We start from the raw sequence: 13474 nt of genomic DNA on the forward strand, positions 1-13474 counted from the left end.
TCAGCGGCCCATAGGAAGAGGACGGATCTACAGCAAATCAGCTGCTCATAGGAACAGACTGGATCCACTGCAGCTCAGCAGCCCATAGGAACAGACTGGATCCACTGCAGCTCAGCGGCCCATAGGAACAGACTGGATCCACTGTAGCTCAGCAGCCCATAGGAACAGACTGGATCCACTGCAGCTCAGCAGCTCATAGGAACAGACTTGATCCACTGCAGCTCAGCAGCCCATAGGAAGAGATCTAGAGCTCAGCAACCAATTTGAAAAGACCGGATCAGGAAGCGTAACCGTGACTCTTCCAGCGCATAGAGAAACGGACACACGTATCAATTTAAAAAAAACACAAACAATGTAGCACTCAAAAGTATATAAAAACAAGCACATCAATGTGATAGCTGAAAAGATGGTCTTCGAGGTCTGTCTACATGAATAGTCTTCAGCATAATGACTTTTAAAACTGAGACAAAGGTCAACAGGAGACAGGAGCAGCAGCTCAATTTTCCTGACCAAATAACATCCCCCCCAGTTCAGATTTCACAGAATATCATTAGTCTGGCTTGCGCTAACTAAATGCTGTATAAACAGGGCCAATGGGTTCTTGTATGATAATCATTTGAACTATAGCTGATTCCCTTCCACAGACTAGGGATCATGATCGCGTTGCTATCGGCCAGGGGATTGGATATCGCCCTGATGCTGCACTCTCACAGTTAATATCAGAAGACTAAAAATGTGAATGCCTCAAAATGATTGGAGCTCTGTTGCCAAGGACGGTGAATCTGCCAGTACAACACATGAGCAAACACACAGGGAGACAGACAGACAGAGAGAGCGAGAGACAGAGAGAGACAGAGAGAGACAGAAAGCAGAGAGAGGGCAGAGGGCTAGAACAAAGGCCAATCACTTCAGCGTAGTTTGTCTTGGCTCTCCCCTGCTCATTGAGATTCATTGTTCCTTAATTAGTCAGTTGGCGGCACTTAAAACCGACAGGCCCGGCATCGACATGAGACAGCGTGGCCCGGCTCCGGTGTACCGGCTGTCTGAGGGAGCCGAGCTGCCGGTCATGATGCTGCTCTCTCTGACGAGAGGCAAAGCCCCTAATGCTCCCCTCTGATTAGCTCATGTAACTGTCAGAACCACAATGTGCATTTTAAACTGGGCCAAAGGTACTCTCCCTCCTCTCGTCATCCCCTCCTCCTCTCCTCCTTAGCAGAGCTCCTTCTTGGACAGGAAGGCAGCTTTGACAGCCCAGCTCCAGTAGTAAATATAGTAGCAGACTGCGTCTGTGTAATGATTGTGTTTCAAAGGCAGGAGAGGAAAGGAGCTCAGGGATTTCACACTGAGCATGCTGCTGTTACGTTACTATATTAATAATATGTCACCGTTCATCGTCGTCACACATTACTGCTCGTCTAATGATAATGTCTGCTCTCGCCTGGTGGTTACTGAAGCATGCTGGTCAGCCATCTTTATGACCGTTATAGAGAGTTACATATTAGCCGAATTAACCAAGCATACTGTTCAGGTATAGATGCAGTACCTGCTTGCGGGGCTCCTCTGCAGCCCTCCTGTGAGGCAGTCCATTGGTAGTGTGGCCCCTGGCTGTGGCCTCTGGCTGGCTGAGGGCCTGCTCCCTCCGGGCCTCAGCCCTCTCACTGCGCTCCCTCACCTGCACCCACTCCTTCCCTTTGGGCTTGTGGCTGTCCCGGGGCGACTTGCTGTGGCCATTCAACACTGAACAGGAGAGAAAAGATGATCTTAGATCAGTTTAGAAGGTTGAACACTGGACCAAAAGTAGAGAAAAGATGATCTCAGATCTGTGTAGAAGGATGCTGCAGTGTTACAGTCTGAACATATTTTTTTCTTACCCATCTACACACAATACCCCATAATGAAAAAGTGAAAACGTGTTTTTAATGGCCAGCCAATCAGAATGAGTTTTTACCCCAAAAAAGGGCTTTATTACAGACATAAATACACCCCTCATTGTGTTGTGACAAAACTGCACATTTTAGGGTGGCCTTTTACTGTCCCCAGCACAAGGTACATCTGTGTAATGAGCCGCTGGTTTATTCAGCTTCTTGATATGTCACACCTGTCAGGTGGATGGATTATCTTGACAAGTTATAAAATGCTCACTAACAGGGATGTTAACATTTGTGAAAAATAAGCTTTTTGTGCGTATGAAACATTAAATCGGATCTTTAATTTCAGCTCATGAAACATGAGACCAACATTTTACATGTTGCATTTATATTTTTGTTTGGTATACAAGTACACCCCCTGGACAGAATGTTAGTCTATCGCAGGGCCTTATCTCCAATCAATCTCCTTAATGCAGGGTGTCAAGCAGAAACGCATCAGGTCCCATTTTTACAATCTTTGGTATGACTCGGCCAAGGATCGAACGCCCAATCTTCCAATCTCGGGCCGGACAGTCTAGATAACAAGGCCACTGAGTTTGTAGAGAGATGAGGTAGTTATTGCACACAGAGTGAGTCGATGCAACTTAAGTCACTTGTTAATAAGCACATTTCTACTCCTGAACTTATTTAGGCTTGCCATAACAAAGGGGTTGAATACTTATTGACTGAAAACATTTCCGCTTTTCATTTGTAAAAAAAAATTGAAAAACATAATTCCACTTTGACATTATGGTGTACTGTGTATAGTCCAGTGACCCCCCAAAACATCTCGTTTTAATCCATTTTAAGTTCAGGCTGGAACACAAAAGTCAAGGGGTGTGAGTTTTTTTCTGAAAGCACTGTATATTAAAACCTCAACAAGAATTTATAACATCAATTAAATATTTTCTCCAGTCTTGTACAGTCACTTGTGGGGAACATTATGTTGGTCAAGCACCAGACTACAGCCCTGCTAACCTCAGACTAGTGCAGAAACACTGATATTAACTGTCTGAACCATTCAATTAACACATATTCAATAGTTCTCGCTTCATATTTTATGAGGTTCACTTTATTTTTACAGTGTTTAAATATCAACTCGGCGCTGACGTTTATAAAATGACATGCCCCCGCCCCCCCCCCCCCCCCCCCCCGCCACTCCATCTGCCAAAGTCCCTTGCTGAAAGGCTGGCGTTTTGAAAAGCTACCACAAAACGCAACTCAATAAAAGGTGTTTAATCTAGAAATGTAAACATGGCTGGGGTTAGTGAGGTGCAGGGTAATGAAAGCAGAGCTCTGTGGTTTCTCGCTCTCTCTTTCTCTGTGCCTTGCAGCTCATATAAACTACAGGAGTCCTGCCCATGCTGCATTTTAAAGTGTCACATCTGACACACGGCCTTATAGTGTACTGTACTGGCCAGGTCTAACAGTGTACTGGGAGACAGGCTTCTACGGTACAGGTCTAACAGTGTACTGGGAGACAGGCTTCTACGGTACAGGTCTAACAGTGTACTGGGAGACAGGCTTCTACGGTACAGGTCTAACAGTGTACTGGGAGACAGGCTTCTACGGTACAGGTCTAACAGTGTACTGGGAGACGGGCTTCTACGGTACAGGTCTAACAGTGTACTGGGAGACGGGCTTCTACGGTACAGGTCTAACAGTGTACTGGGAGACGGGCTTCTACGGTACAGGTCTAACAGTGTACTGGGAGACAGGCTTCTACGGTACAGGTCTAACAGTGTACTGGGAGACAGGCTTCTACGGTACAGGTCTAACAGTGTACATGGAGACAGGCTTCTACGGTACAGGTCTAACAGTGTACTGGGAGACAGGTTTCTACGGTACAGGTCTAACAGTGTACTGGGAGACGGGCTTCTACGGTACTTACGGCCCAGGCCTAACACTGTACTGAGAGCGAGTGTGCTGCCATAGGACAGGCTAATTTGGTAAATATTGCTTTGGCCACGCTACTATGTCAAAGTGCTCACTTTCTAAACCCCTGTCTGCAAGTCTAGAGGAGGAACTGAAACACTGGCCTTGTTTCCATGGGGATTGCCATGTCACAGGGAGGAGGACTACAGCGTCTGGGACACAGCGAGCAACAACAAGCATATGCCACTGATAACATGTAGATCGTTCTTGTGTGGCTTTGCCTGCTTGTAGCTTTCACCACCACTGGCACATTGTTCTGTTTTAACGTGACGCGTTTCCTTAAGACAAGCGCCCCTCAGAGTCACACACACTTTCCCTCGAGAGATTTTCCAACTTTCCTGTTAAGCTGTCCATCTCTCCACGTCTGGGCAGCGTACAGTGTGTGCATGAAAGAGGTGGGGCTGTGGGGTGTGCGCTCCTTGTTTTCCGTCCCTGTTCCCCTCCTCCCTGGCTAGCTGTGAGCTGAATGCATAAACACCTTGTTACCTCTGTTCCCCCCTAGTGTTAATTGGAGTGGAAAGATGGAATGCTCCCTCAGAGAGGGAGAGAGTGTGGAGACTAACTCAGCCATGCTCGGCTGCAGACAGCTCTACACATGTGGGTCTCTTGTACGTATTAGGTCCATTCCACCCGTTCCACTTCGGCCCTCAACCGTGATTGGTGAGTGTTAAATATCAGTGTTGTGATTGGTCAGGGCAGTTCGGGGTTAGGTTGGTGAAAAGGAGAGAGATGACAGTTTCTTACTGTTGGGGTTAGGTAGGTAAGAGGACGTTGTCGTACCGTGGCCGTTGACGGCATGTTTCCCTGGGGGTTTGCCCTTCCTGGGCGTGGACTGACAGGAAGTAGACGCCACGCTGATGTCTGGCTTCACATCCTCGTATTCCTCTTCATCGTCATCCAGCTCATCTTCATCCTGAGAGCTCCCAAAGTACGCCATGTTACTGGGCAACGCTGACAAACCTGGGGGGGCAGAGAGAGAGAGAGAGAGAGAGAGAGAAGAGACAGAGCGGGTTAAAACCAATGAGAACCTACCAAGCAGTTATGTGAGGAGAGGAGAGGAGAGAGAGAGAGCTACTGCAGTCAGAGTACACCATGCTGGTAAACACCAATACTGTAAAATCACAGCATCCCAGAAAATGTCATAAAAGCAAAACTGGTGATTTTAAATCTCATGGTGTCTACAACTAACTAACTCCGATGCTTCCCACAGTTGTGTCAAATTGGCTTGATGTCCTTTGGGTGGTGGACCATTCTTGATACACACAGGAAACTGTTGAGTGAAAATCTCAGCAGCATTGCAGTTCTTGACACCAAACGGTGCGCCTGGCACCTACTACCATACCCTATTCAAAGGCACTTCAATCTTTTGTCTGCCCTTTCACCCTCTGAATGGCACACATCCACAACCCATGTCTCAAATCATAACCATCCTTCTTTAACCGGTCTCCTCCCCTTCATCTTTAACCGGTCTCCTCCCCTTCATCTTTAACCGGTCTCCTCCCCTTCATCTTTAACCGGTCTCCTCCCCTTCATCTTTAACCGGTCTCCTCCCCTTCATCTTTAACTGGTCTCCTCCCCTTCATCTTTAACCGGTCTCCTCCCCTTCACCTACACTGATTGAAGTGGATTTAACAAGTGACATCAATAAGGAATCATAGCTTTGACCTGTTCAGTCTATGTCATGGAGAGATCTTAATGCTTTGTAAACTCAATGTATATCTCTATTATGCTAGTTTGTAACAGATCTCCTCAATTAAAATCACTTGGAGCAGCTGATTTGCTGGTGTTTTACAGTTTTTCATGTCTAACAAAAAATGTTGCTCAGAAAACATCTAAATAAAAATCACCCGTGGGCTGAATTTAGCCCATGGGCCACCAGTTTGGGAACCCTGCCCTAAAGTAAATCGAGCAAGCTGTTCCATGGCCAGCTGACGGAGGTCACCATCCATTGTGTTAGGATGGAAACACTGGGTAGGACGAGAGTCTGGTCTCTTGTGGCCATTAGAGACAGCAGAGGGAAAAGAAAGCGATGGTTTGTCTGCATCACCTCATTCTCCATTGTTATCACGACTAGTTTAATGACATTGTGGTTTATCGGTTTAAAGCGTTGTAATGGTCACAAATGAGCCTCGACTAGGCCTAATGGTGTGAATCATTACATTGTATTACATTCCATTTTCATCTCATGTATCACAGGTTTATGTAGTAGTGTATTCATGTAAAAATGGGAAATGCATCATTGTATTTTATTAACATTTACTGTCTAGATCATGAGTAAGAAATGCATAAACGTAACCAACCTTCATTTGGCCAGGAGGAGTAACCTGAAATGAGATATGATGAAGCTAGAATTAGTCAGACATCAAACCAAAAAGTCATTATCAAATTAAAATGTATACCAAATCTATACAATCAACATCATCATATAACCTGGTTGTAGTGTAGTGCAGCAAAGTGAGCTTTAAGCTAAGCATCATTAACCAGCGACTCGTTTTGAATTTAAGCATCCTGCTGTATGGCAGACAACAGGGGAGCCAATGGGGTTAGGGTTACTTTGAATGCAGTAATAAATGACAGTGACATCGGAGCCTTCGGAATCACATGCACATCACATCAGAATACAGTTCGTAAGCCTACACAACAGTCAGTACCCACAATACAGCTTCGTCACGACAGGACCAAAAACGGCAGCGTGGCCAAACGTGATACTTTAATGATACTTTGAATAGCTCTCTATGTAGACAGAGCCGAGACGCCAGTCCATTGTTATTAGGGTTACGGGTCATTCAATAAGGTTTAGGAGTAGAGCACAATGTGTAACGTGAGAAGAAACCACGTCTGGACTAGGTTTGAGGTGCTGGAATCAGTATAGCTAAGACCTGTAGAGGACTGGGCTAGCTGGGTTCTGTATACGCACTTTGTGACATCTGCTGATGTAAAAAGGGCTTTATAAATATATTTGATTGATTGACTGTATGGGAGTGTGGTACATAGCACATCTGTACCAGTTCTCCAGCTCTTTAAAAAAAAAAAATCCTTTCTCCCAGTGACAGAGGTCAGGGTGACTTAGAGTCAACAAACTCCCAATCAGCTCCAAATGACCTGCTTCGTTAACAACATGGCTGCAATTACTGCCTTCACTGGGGTCACAGGGTCAATAGCTAGCAGACCGATGGGGCACAGGGTGAGGTCTCTTGTCCGATGGGTGGACGAGGGATCTTTTTCTGGGGAAGTGAGAGAGAAATAGGGGAGGATGAGACTGGACAATGTTATCCTATAACCTTTCCCAAGGGCCCAAAATAAGCCTGTTGCTCCCATTTTTTGTTCAGTAGCCCCCAGAGAGTCCAATGGAGGAAGCCTGTTGAGCTGGCTCCTCTGGTCACTGGCGTCTGGTCTACGGCTAGGTTATATCTTCAGTGGCTGGTTCTCAGACAGAGGGGAGAAGGGTGGTGCTGGGTTTAACAGCCTCTCTGGCGCAGAGACTCCGTCTGTCAGCTCCCAGAGACAGAGAAATATAACCCAGGCCTCCCTCCTCCCTGCTCCAGGCCTGTTCCCCTCCCTCCTCCCTATCCTCAATTATGGGCCTTTTCATGTGCCTCAGAACCACAGGCAAATTATAATGAAGGCTGAAACAGTCTATTATGATTGGAATTTTAACTAGACAGGCGTAATTACAACCAAAATGGTTGTCTTAAAATAAAAAACAATGAGGAGTTTAAACGACCAATCAAGGCCGTTAACTGAAGAAAAAAAAAGAACACATTTATAATCATCTGATTAACATCCATGTTACTGAAAAATAGCACTTCTCGTGGTCCTCACTTCTAGGCTACAGAGCCTCAGGAATCTCTAAAGCTGGTTGGAAAAGCAGTTCCAAGTGGTGTATAAAAAAAAATCTGACCCCAGAGAGTCAAGAGTATGAGCTTCCTCTTCTCAAGCTGTTCCAACGGAAGCAGAGGGCCAAATCCCTGGCCGAATTCCCCGTCATAGACAGTGTGTGGAGAGACCACGCCAGCCCTCTCTCGTACCCCTCATACTTCACCATGTGCCTCATCGGGAACAAGATAGGTGGAGAGGAGGGGAGGGAATGAAAGAGCGCCGACTGGGGCTTTTTCAATAACATTGTTTTATAGGCCGATGCAGCGGAGTGAATCCGAGAGGATCGGGGATTATATCTCCTCCAATTTACATTCCTGAATGTCTGCAAATCCATTAACCCACGCTGCCCTCGGCTCTAGTCAGCTCTGGGAGTTGCTGGCTAAATTTAATCAGCCTTCCCTTCACAACGCAACCACGGCCGCAGCAGCAGTCTCAGACCTAGACCCATTCAATGTTCAGCCAGCCATGGCATACACGCATATAGAAGTACCTGTTATGTAACACTGAATGAGAATATTAGTGGGGGTTATTCATCTACCACTTTATCTGCCATTATCCCACCCGTGTGTGTGCGTGTGTGCGCAGAGGAAGGCTCAAGCGGAGATGAGAAAAATATATATATCAGGGATAGCGCCACTGCCACTACCGACAATGACCCTCTCTACCCAAGGCTACAGGCTACAGACAAGGCTCAGAGACAGGCTGGCTGGACAGCCTCCAAATGGCTTTCTCCACGGATATAAACAGCCGAAATGAAAAGGGATTTGAGAAGCTATGTAGCACATAAACATTACAGTGTGATTCGCTCCATTTTGTGTCTGTCGCATGTTACTCCACATTGCATCAGAGCAGCCAGACGTTTCCCCAAGAGGGATTAAAAATATATGGTTCCTGTTTAAAAACCAGAAGACAGGAACAGCTCATTATGATGCCGAGTCCCAGAGGTATAAGCAGTGGTGATTACAAGCTGCTGCTGTAGAGAACAAAAGACAGGAAAACTGAAATCACGGTGGGAACGCTCTACTTTCATAACCAGCGCTTTGTCGTCAGAAGCTGTCAGACAGTGGGCAGGCGGGAATACAGTTGAAGTCGGAAGTCTACATACACTTGGGTTGGAGTCATTAAAACTTGTTTTTCAACCACTCCACAAATTTCTTGTTAACAAACTATAGTTTTGGCAAGTCGGTTAGGACATCTACTGTGTGCATGACAAAAGTAATTTTGCCAACAATTGTTTACAAACAGATTATTTCACTGTATCACAATTGCAGTGGGTCAGAAGTTTACATACACGAAGTTGACTGTGCCTTTAAACAGCATGGACAATTCCAGAAAATGAGGTCATGGCTTTAGAAGCTTCTGATAGGCTAATTAACATAATTTGAGTCAATTGGAGGTGTAACTGTGGATGTATTTCAAGGACTACCTTCAAACTCAGTGCCTCTTTGCTTGACATCATGGAAAAATCTAATGAAATCAGCCAAGACCATCCGGATTCTTTTGTAGACCTCCACAAGTCTGGTTCATCCTTGGGAGCAATTTCCAAACGCCTGAAGGTACCACGTTCATCTGTACAAACAATAGTACGCAAGTATAAATACCATGACACCACGCAGCCATCATACCGCTCAGGAAGGAGACGCGTTCTGTCTCTTAGAGATGAACGTACTGTGGTGCGAAACGTGCAAATCAATCCCAGAACAATAGCAAAGGACCTTGTGAAGATGCTGGAGGAAACGGGTACAAAAGTATCTATATCCACAGTGAAACGAGTCCTATATAGACATAACCTGAAAGGCCGCTCAGCAAGGAACAAGCCACGGCTCAAAAACTGCCATAAAAAAGCCAAACTACGGTTTGCAACTGCACATGGGGACAAATATCGTACTTTCTGAGAAATGTCCTCTAGTCTGATGAAACAAAAATAGAATTGTTTTGCCATAATGACCATTGTTATGTTTGGAGGAAAAGGGGGAGGCTTACAAGCCGAAGAACACTATCCCAACCGTGGATAGGGGTGGCTATCCCAACCGCTGCAACCACTATCCCAACCGCTGCATAGGGGTGGCAGCATCATGTTGTGGGGGTTGCTTTGCTGCAGGAGGGACTGGTGCACTTCACAAAATAGATGGCATCATGAGGAAGGAAAATTATGTGGATATATTGAAGCAACATCTCAAGACATCAGTCAATAAGTTTAAGCTTGGTCGCAAATGGGTCTTCCAAATGGACAATGACCCCAAGCATACTTCCAAAGTGGCAAAATGGCTTAAGGACAACAAAGTCAAGGTATTGGAGTTGCCATCAAAGTCCTGACCTCAATCCCATAGAAAATTTGTGGCCAGAACTGAAAAAGTGTGTGCGAGCAAGGAGGCCTACAAACCTGACTCAGTTACACCAGCTCTGTCAGGAGGAATGGGCCAAAATTCACCCAACTTATTGTGGGAAGCTTGTGGAAGGCTACCCGAAACATTTGACCAAAGTTAAACTACTGAAAGGCAATGCTACCAAATACGAATTGAGTGTATGAAAACTCCTGACCCACTGGGAATGTGATGAAAGAAATAAAAGCTGAAATAAATAATTCTCTCTACTATTATTCTGACATTTCACATTCTTAAAATAAAGTGGTGATCCTAAAACAGGGAATGTTTACTAGGATTAAATGTCGGGAATTGTGAAAAACTGAGTTTAAATGTATTTGGCTGAGGTGTATGTAAACTTCCGACTTCAACTGTATGTGGTATGTTTGTCAGATAAGATAAACATTTGAGAGGATTCGAGCAGTTTAAACAGAATTGCCGATTGACCTCTAATGTCTACCAGGAACGCCATTGTTCTTCTAGCTCTGGAACAGACCAGACTGTGCCGACTGCTTGACTACCCCTCCCTGTCCACTCTATGGGGCAAATGGAAAGAAATGTATACGACACTAAGTGTTGGAAGCCAAACACAGCTGCCTGTTCTAGGGGCACCACCGACTGTTACACACCTAGCTAGCCTGGGCCACCAAAGTGGAATCAGACGTACAAAGCTCTTTGAATGAAATCAAAGTCCAAAAACACTTTGAAAGATACAACATTGAAACACTGCTTCCTTATGGTCTATATCCATATGTCCCCAGGACACAGACCGCACACGTGCGCATGCATGCACACACACACATATGCACACCTCTGCGCTGCCCTGTCAATCTTGCACGTCACCTCAATGTATTGGCCTCTTTCCACATGGGCCATTAAAGTGAAGGAAGAGAGCGCAAAACCCTGTGTATGAAAATACCATTAAGGCAGCATGAGCTCCGCAGAGGACTCAGGCTGCCTCTCGGCCGGGTAACGGGGCTATAAATAAGGCTACCACAGAGACAGGGGGTGCGGCAGTCAACCAGGCGCGGCACAGTGAAGATAAACAACAGGAAACTGATCAGGAGTTAGCATAGCATCCAAAACATGAACAGGAGTTATCCAAACCCTGAACAGAAGACATTTACTGGGTCATTATGAGAACCGATCTGTTCCACTGAGTAGAAGGCAGCCAACCCTGTCAGTTTTACTGATCTCTAATTACGGTGCTCTGAACAGCGCTCTGTTACATTAAAGTGGCATTGGCTTTTAAAACACGAGCCGCCACATTCTCCTCTGGGCCTCAACTCCCAGCTGATTGCAGTTCTTTTTAACCTACTTTATGTTGCCAGCAGAGGTTAATGCCAATACCAAATTAATCTAAAATTGAGGCATTAGTCTTCCTAAAGGACCATTTCTGTTTGTGATGGAGTCATGGAGGGTTCTGCTGGGTGGGAGGAGACACTGTTCAGAGTTAAACACACTCTGGGACTGAGGACAGCAGTAAAAGCCAAGGCCAAGGTTGTTCAGAAAAAAAACATCCCCCCCAAAAAATCTTAAAATCAAATTGTATTTGTCACATGTGCCGAATACAACAGGTGTAGACCTGGGACATTACCGTGAAATACAAGCCCTTAACCAACAACGCAGTTCAATAAATAGAGTTAAGAAAATAATTACGAAATAAACTAAAGTCAAAATAAAAATAAAAAGTAAAAATAGAATTACATAACAATAATGAGGCTATATACAGTCGTGGCCAAAAGTTGAGAATGAAACAAATATTCATTTTCACAAAGTCTGCAGCCTAACTTTGTATGGTGGCAATTTGCACATACTCCAGAATGTTATGAAGAGTGATCAGATGAATTGCAATTAATTGCAAAGTCCTTCTTTGCCATGCAAATGAAATGAATCCCCCAAAAAACATTTCCACTGCAATTCAGCCCTGCCACAAAAGGACCAGCTGACATCATGTCAGTGATTCTCTCGTTAACACAGGTGTGAGTGTTGACGAGGACAAGACTGGAGATCACTCAGTCATGCTGATTGAGTTCAAATAACAGACTGGAAGCTTCAAAAGGATGGTGGTGCTTGGAATCATTGTTCCTCCTCTGTCAACTGTGGTTACTTGCAAGGAAACACGTGCTGTCATCATTGCTTTGCACAAAAAGGGCTTCACAGGCAAGGATATTGCTGCCAGTGAGATTGCACCTAAATCAACCATTTATCGGATCATCAAGAACTTCAAGGAGTGCGGTTTAATTGTTGTGAAGAAGGCTTCAGGGCACCCAAGAAAGTCCAGCAAGCGCCTGGACCGTCTCCTAAAGTTGATTCAGCTGTGGGATCAGGGCACCACCAGTACAGAACTTGCTCAGGAATGGCAGCAGGCAGGTGTTAGTGCATCTGCATGCACAGAGATGCGAAGACTTTTGGAGGATGGCCTGGTGTCAAGAAGGGCAGCAAAGAAGCCACTTCTCTCCAGGAAAAACATCAGGGACAGACTGATATTCTGCAAAAGGTACAGGGATTGGACCGCTGAGGACTGGGGTAAAGTCATTTTCTCTGTTGAATCCCCTTTCCGATTGTTTGGGGCATCCGGAAAAAAGCTTGTCACAGCCATGAATAAAGAATGGTACAAGACATCCTCCGAGAGCAACTTCTCCCAACCATACAGGAACAGTTTGGTGATGAACAATGCCTTTTCCAGCATGATGGACTGCCTTGCTATAAGGCAAAAGGGAAAAAAACATTGATATTTTGGGTCCGTGGCCAGGAAACTCCCCAGTTCCCATTGAGAACTTGTGGTCAATCCGCAAGAGGCGGGTGGACAAACAAAAAGCCACACATTCTGACAAACTCCAAGCATTGATTATGCAAGAATGGGCTGCCATCAGTCAGGATGTGGCCCAGAAGGTAATTGACAGCATGCCAGGGCAGATTGCAGAGGTCTTGAAAAAGAAGTGTCAACACTGCAAATATTGACTCTTTGCATCAACTTCATGTAATTGGCAATAAAAGCATTTGACACTTATGAAAATGCTTGTAATTATACTTCAGTATTCCATAGTAACATCTGACAAAAATATCTAAAGACACTGAAGCGGCAAACTTTGTGGAAATTAATATTTGTGTAATTCTCAAAACTTTTGACCACGACTGTACAGGGGGTACCGGTACCAAGTCAATGTGCGGGGGTACAGGTCAGTTGAGGTACATATAGGTGGGGGTAAAGTGACTATGCATAGATAATAAACAGCAAGTAGCAGCGGTGATGTAAATAGTCCAGGTGGCCATTTGATGAATTGTTCAGCAGTCTTATAGCTTGGGGGTAGAAGCTGTTTAGTAGCCTTTTGGACCTTTGCTCCGGATGTGAGGTTATACTCCACTCTGCTTCTCAATTTCTCTTTT

At 45.2% G+C, this 13474-nt stretch overlaps 1 protein-coding gene across 2 annotated transcripts in view; it reads right to left on the reverse strand.

The window, feature by feature from the left end:
* Positions 1-13474, reverse strand: part of LOC109903539 (protein Jumonji) — a 97159-nt gene that overhangs the window by 15236 nt on the left and 68449 nt on the right. For both annotated transcript variants that reach the window (XR_004202876.1, XM_020500310.2), the window contains exons 5-7: positions 6143-6166; positions 4623-4802; positions 1544-1737 (exon numbers count right to left, since the gene is read on the reverse strand). Coding sequence is in view for 1 of the 2 variants with exons in the window: in XM_020500310.2 (XP_020355899.2) it covers positions 1544-1737; positions 4623-4802; positions 6143-6166 (398 nt within the window). In the remaining variant the exon portion in view is untranslated. The remainder of the gene's footprint in view (positions 1-1543; positions 1738-4622; positions 4803-6142; positions 6167-13474) is intronic.

Source organism: Oncorhynchus kisutch, linkage group LG14 (genome assembly GCF_002021735.2).
Source record: "Oncorhynchus kisutch isolate 150728-3 linkage group LG14, Okis_V2, whole genome shotgun sequence".
NCBI classification, from domain to species: domain Eukaryota; kingdom Metazoa; phylum Chordata; class Actinopteri; order Salmoniformes; family Salmonidae; genus Oncorhynchus; species Oncorhynchus kisutch.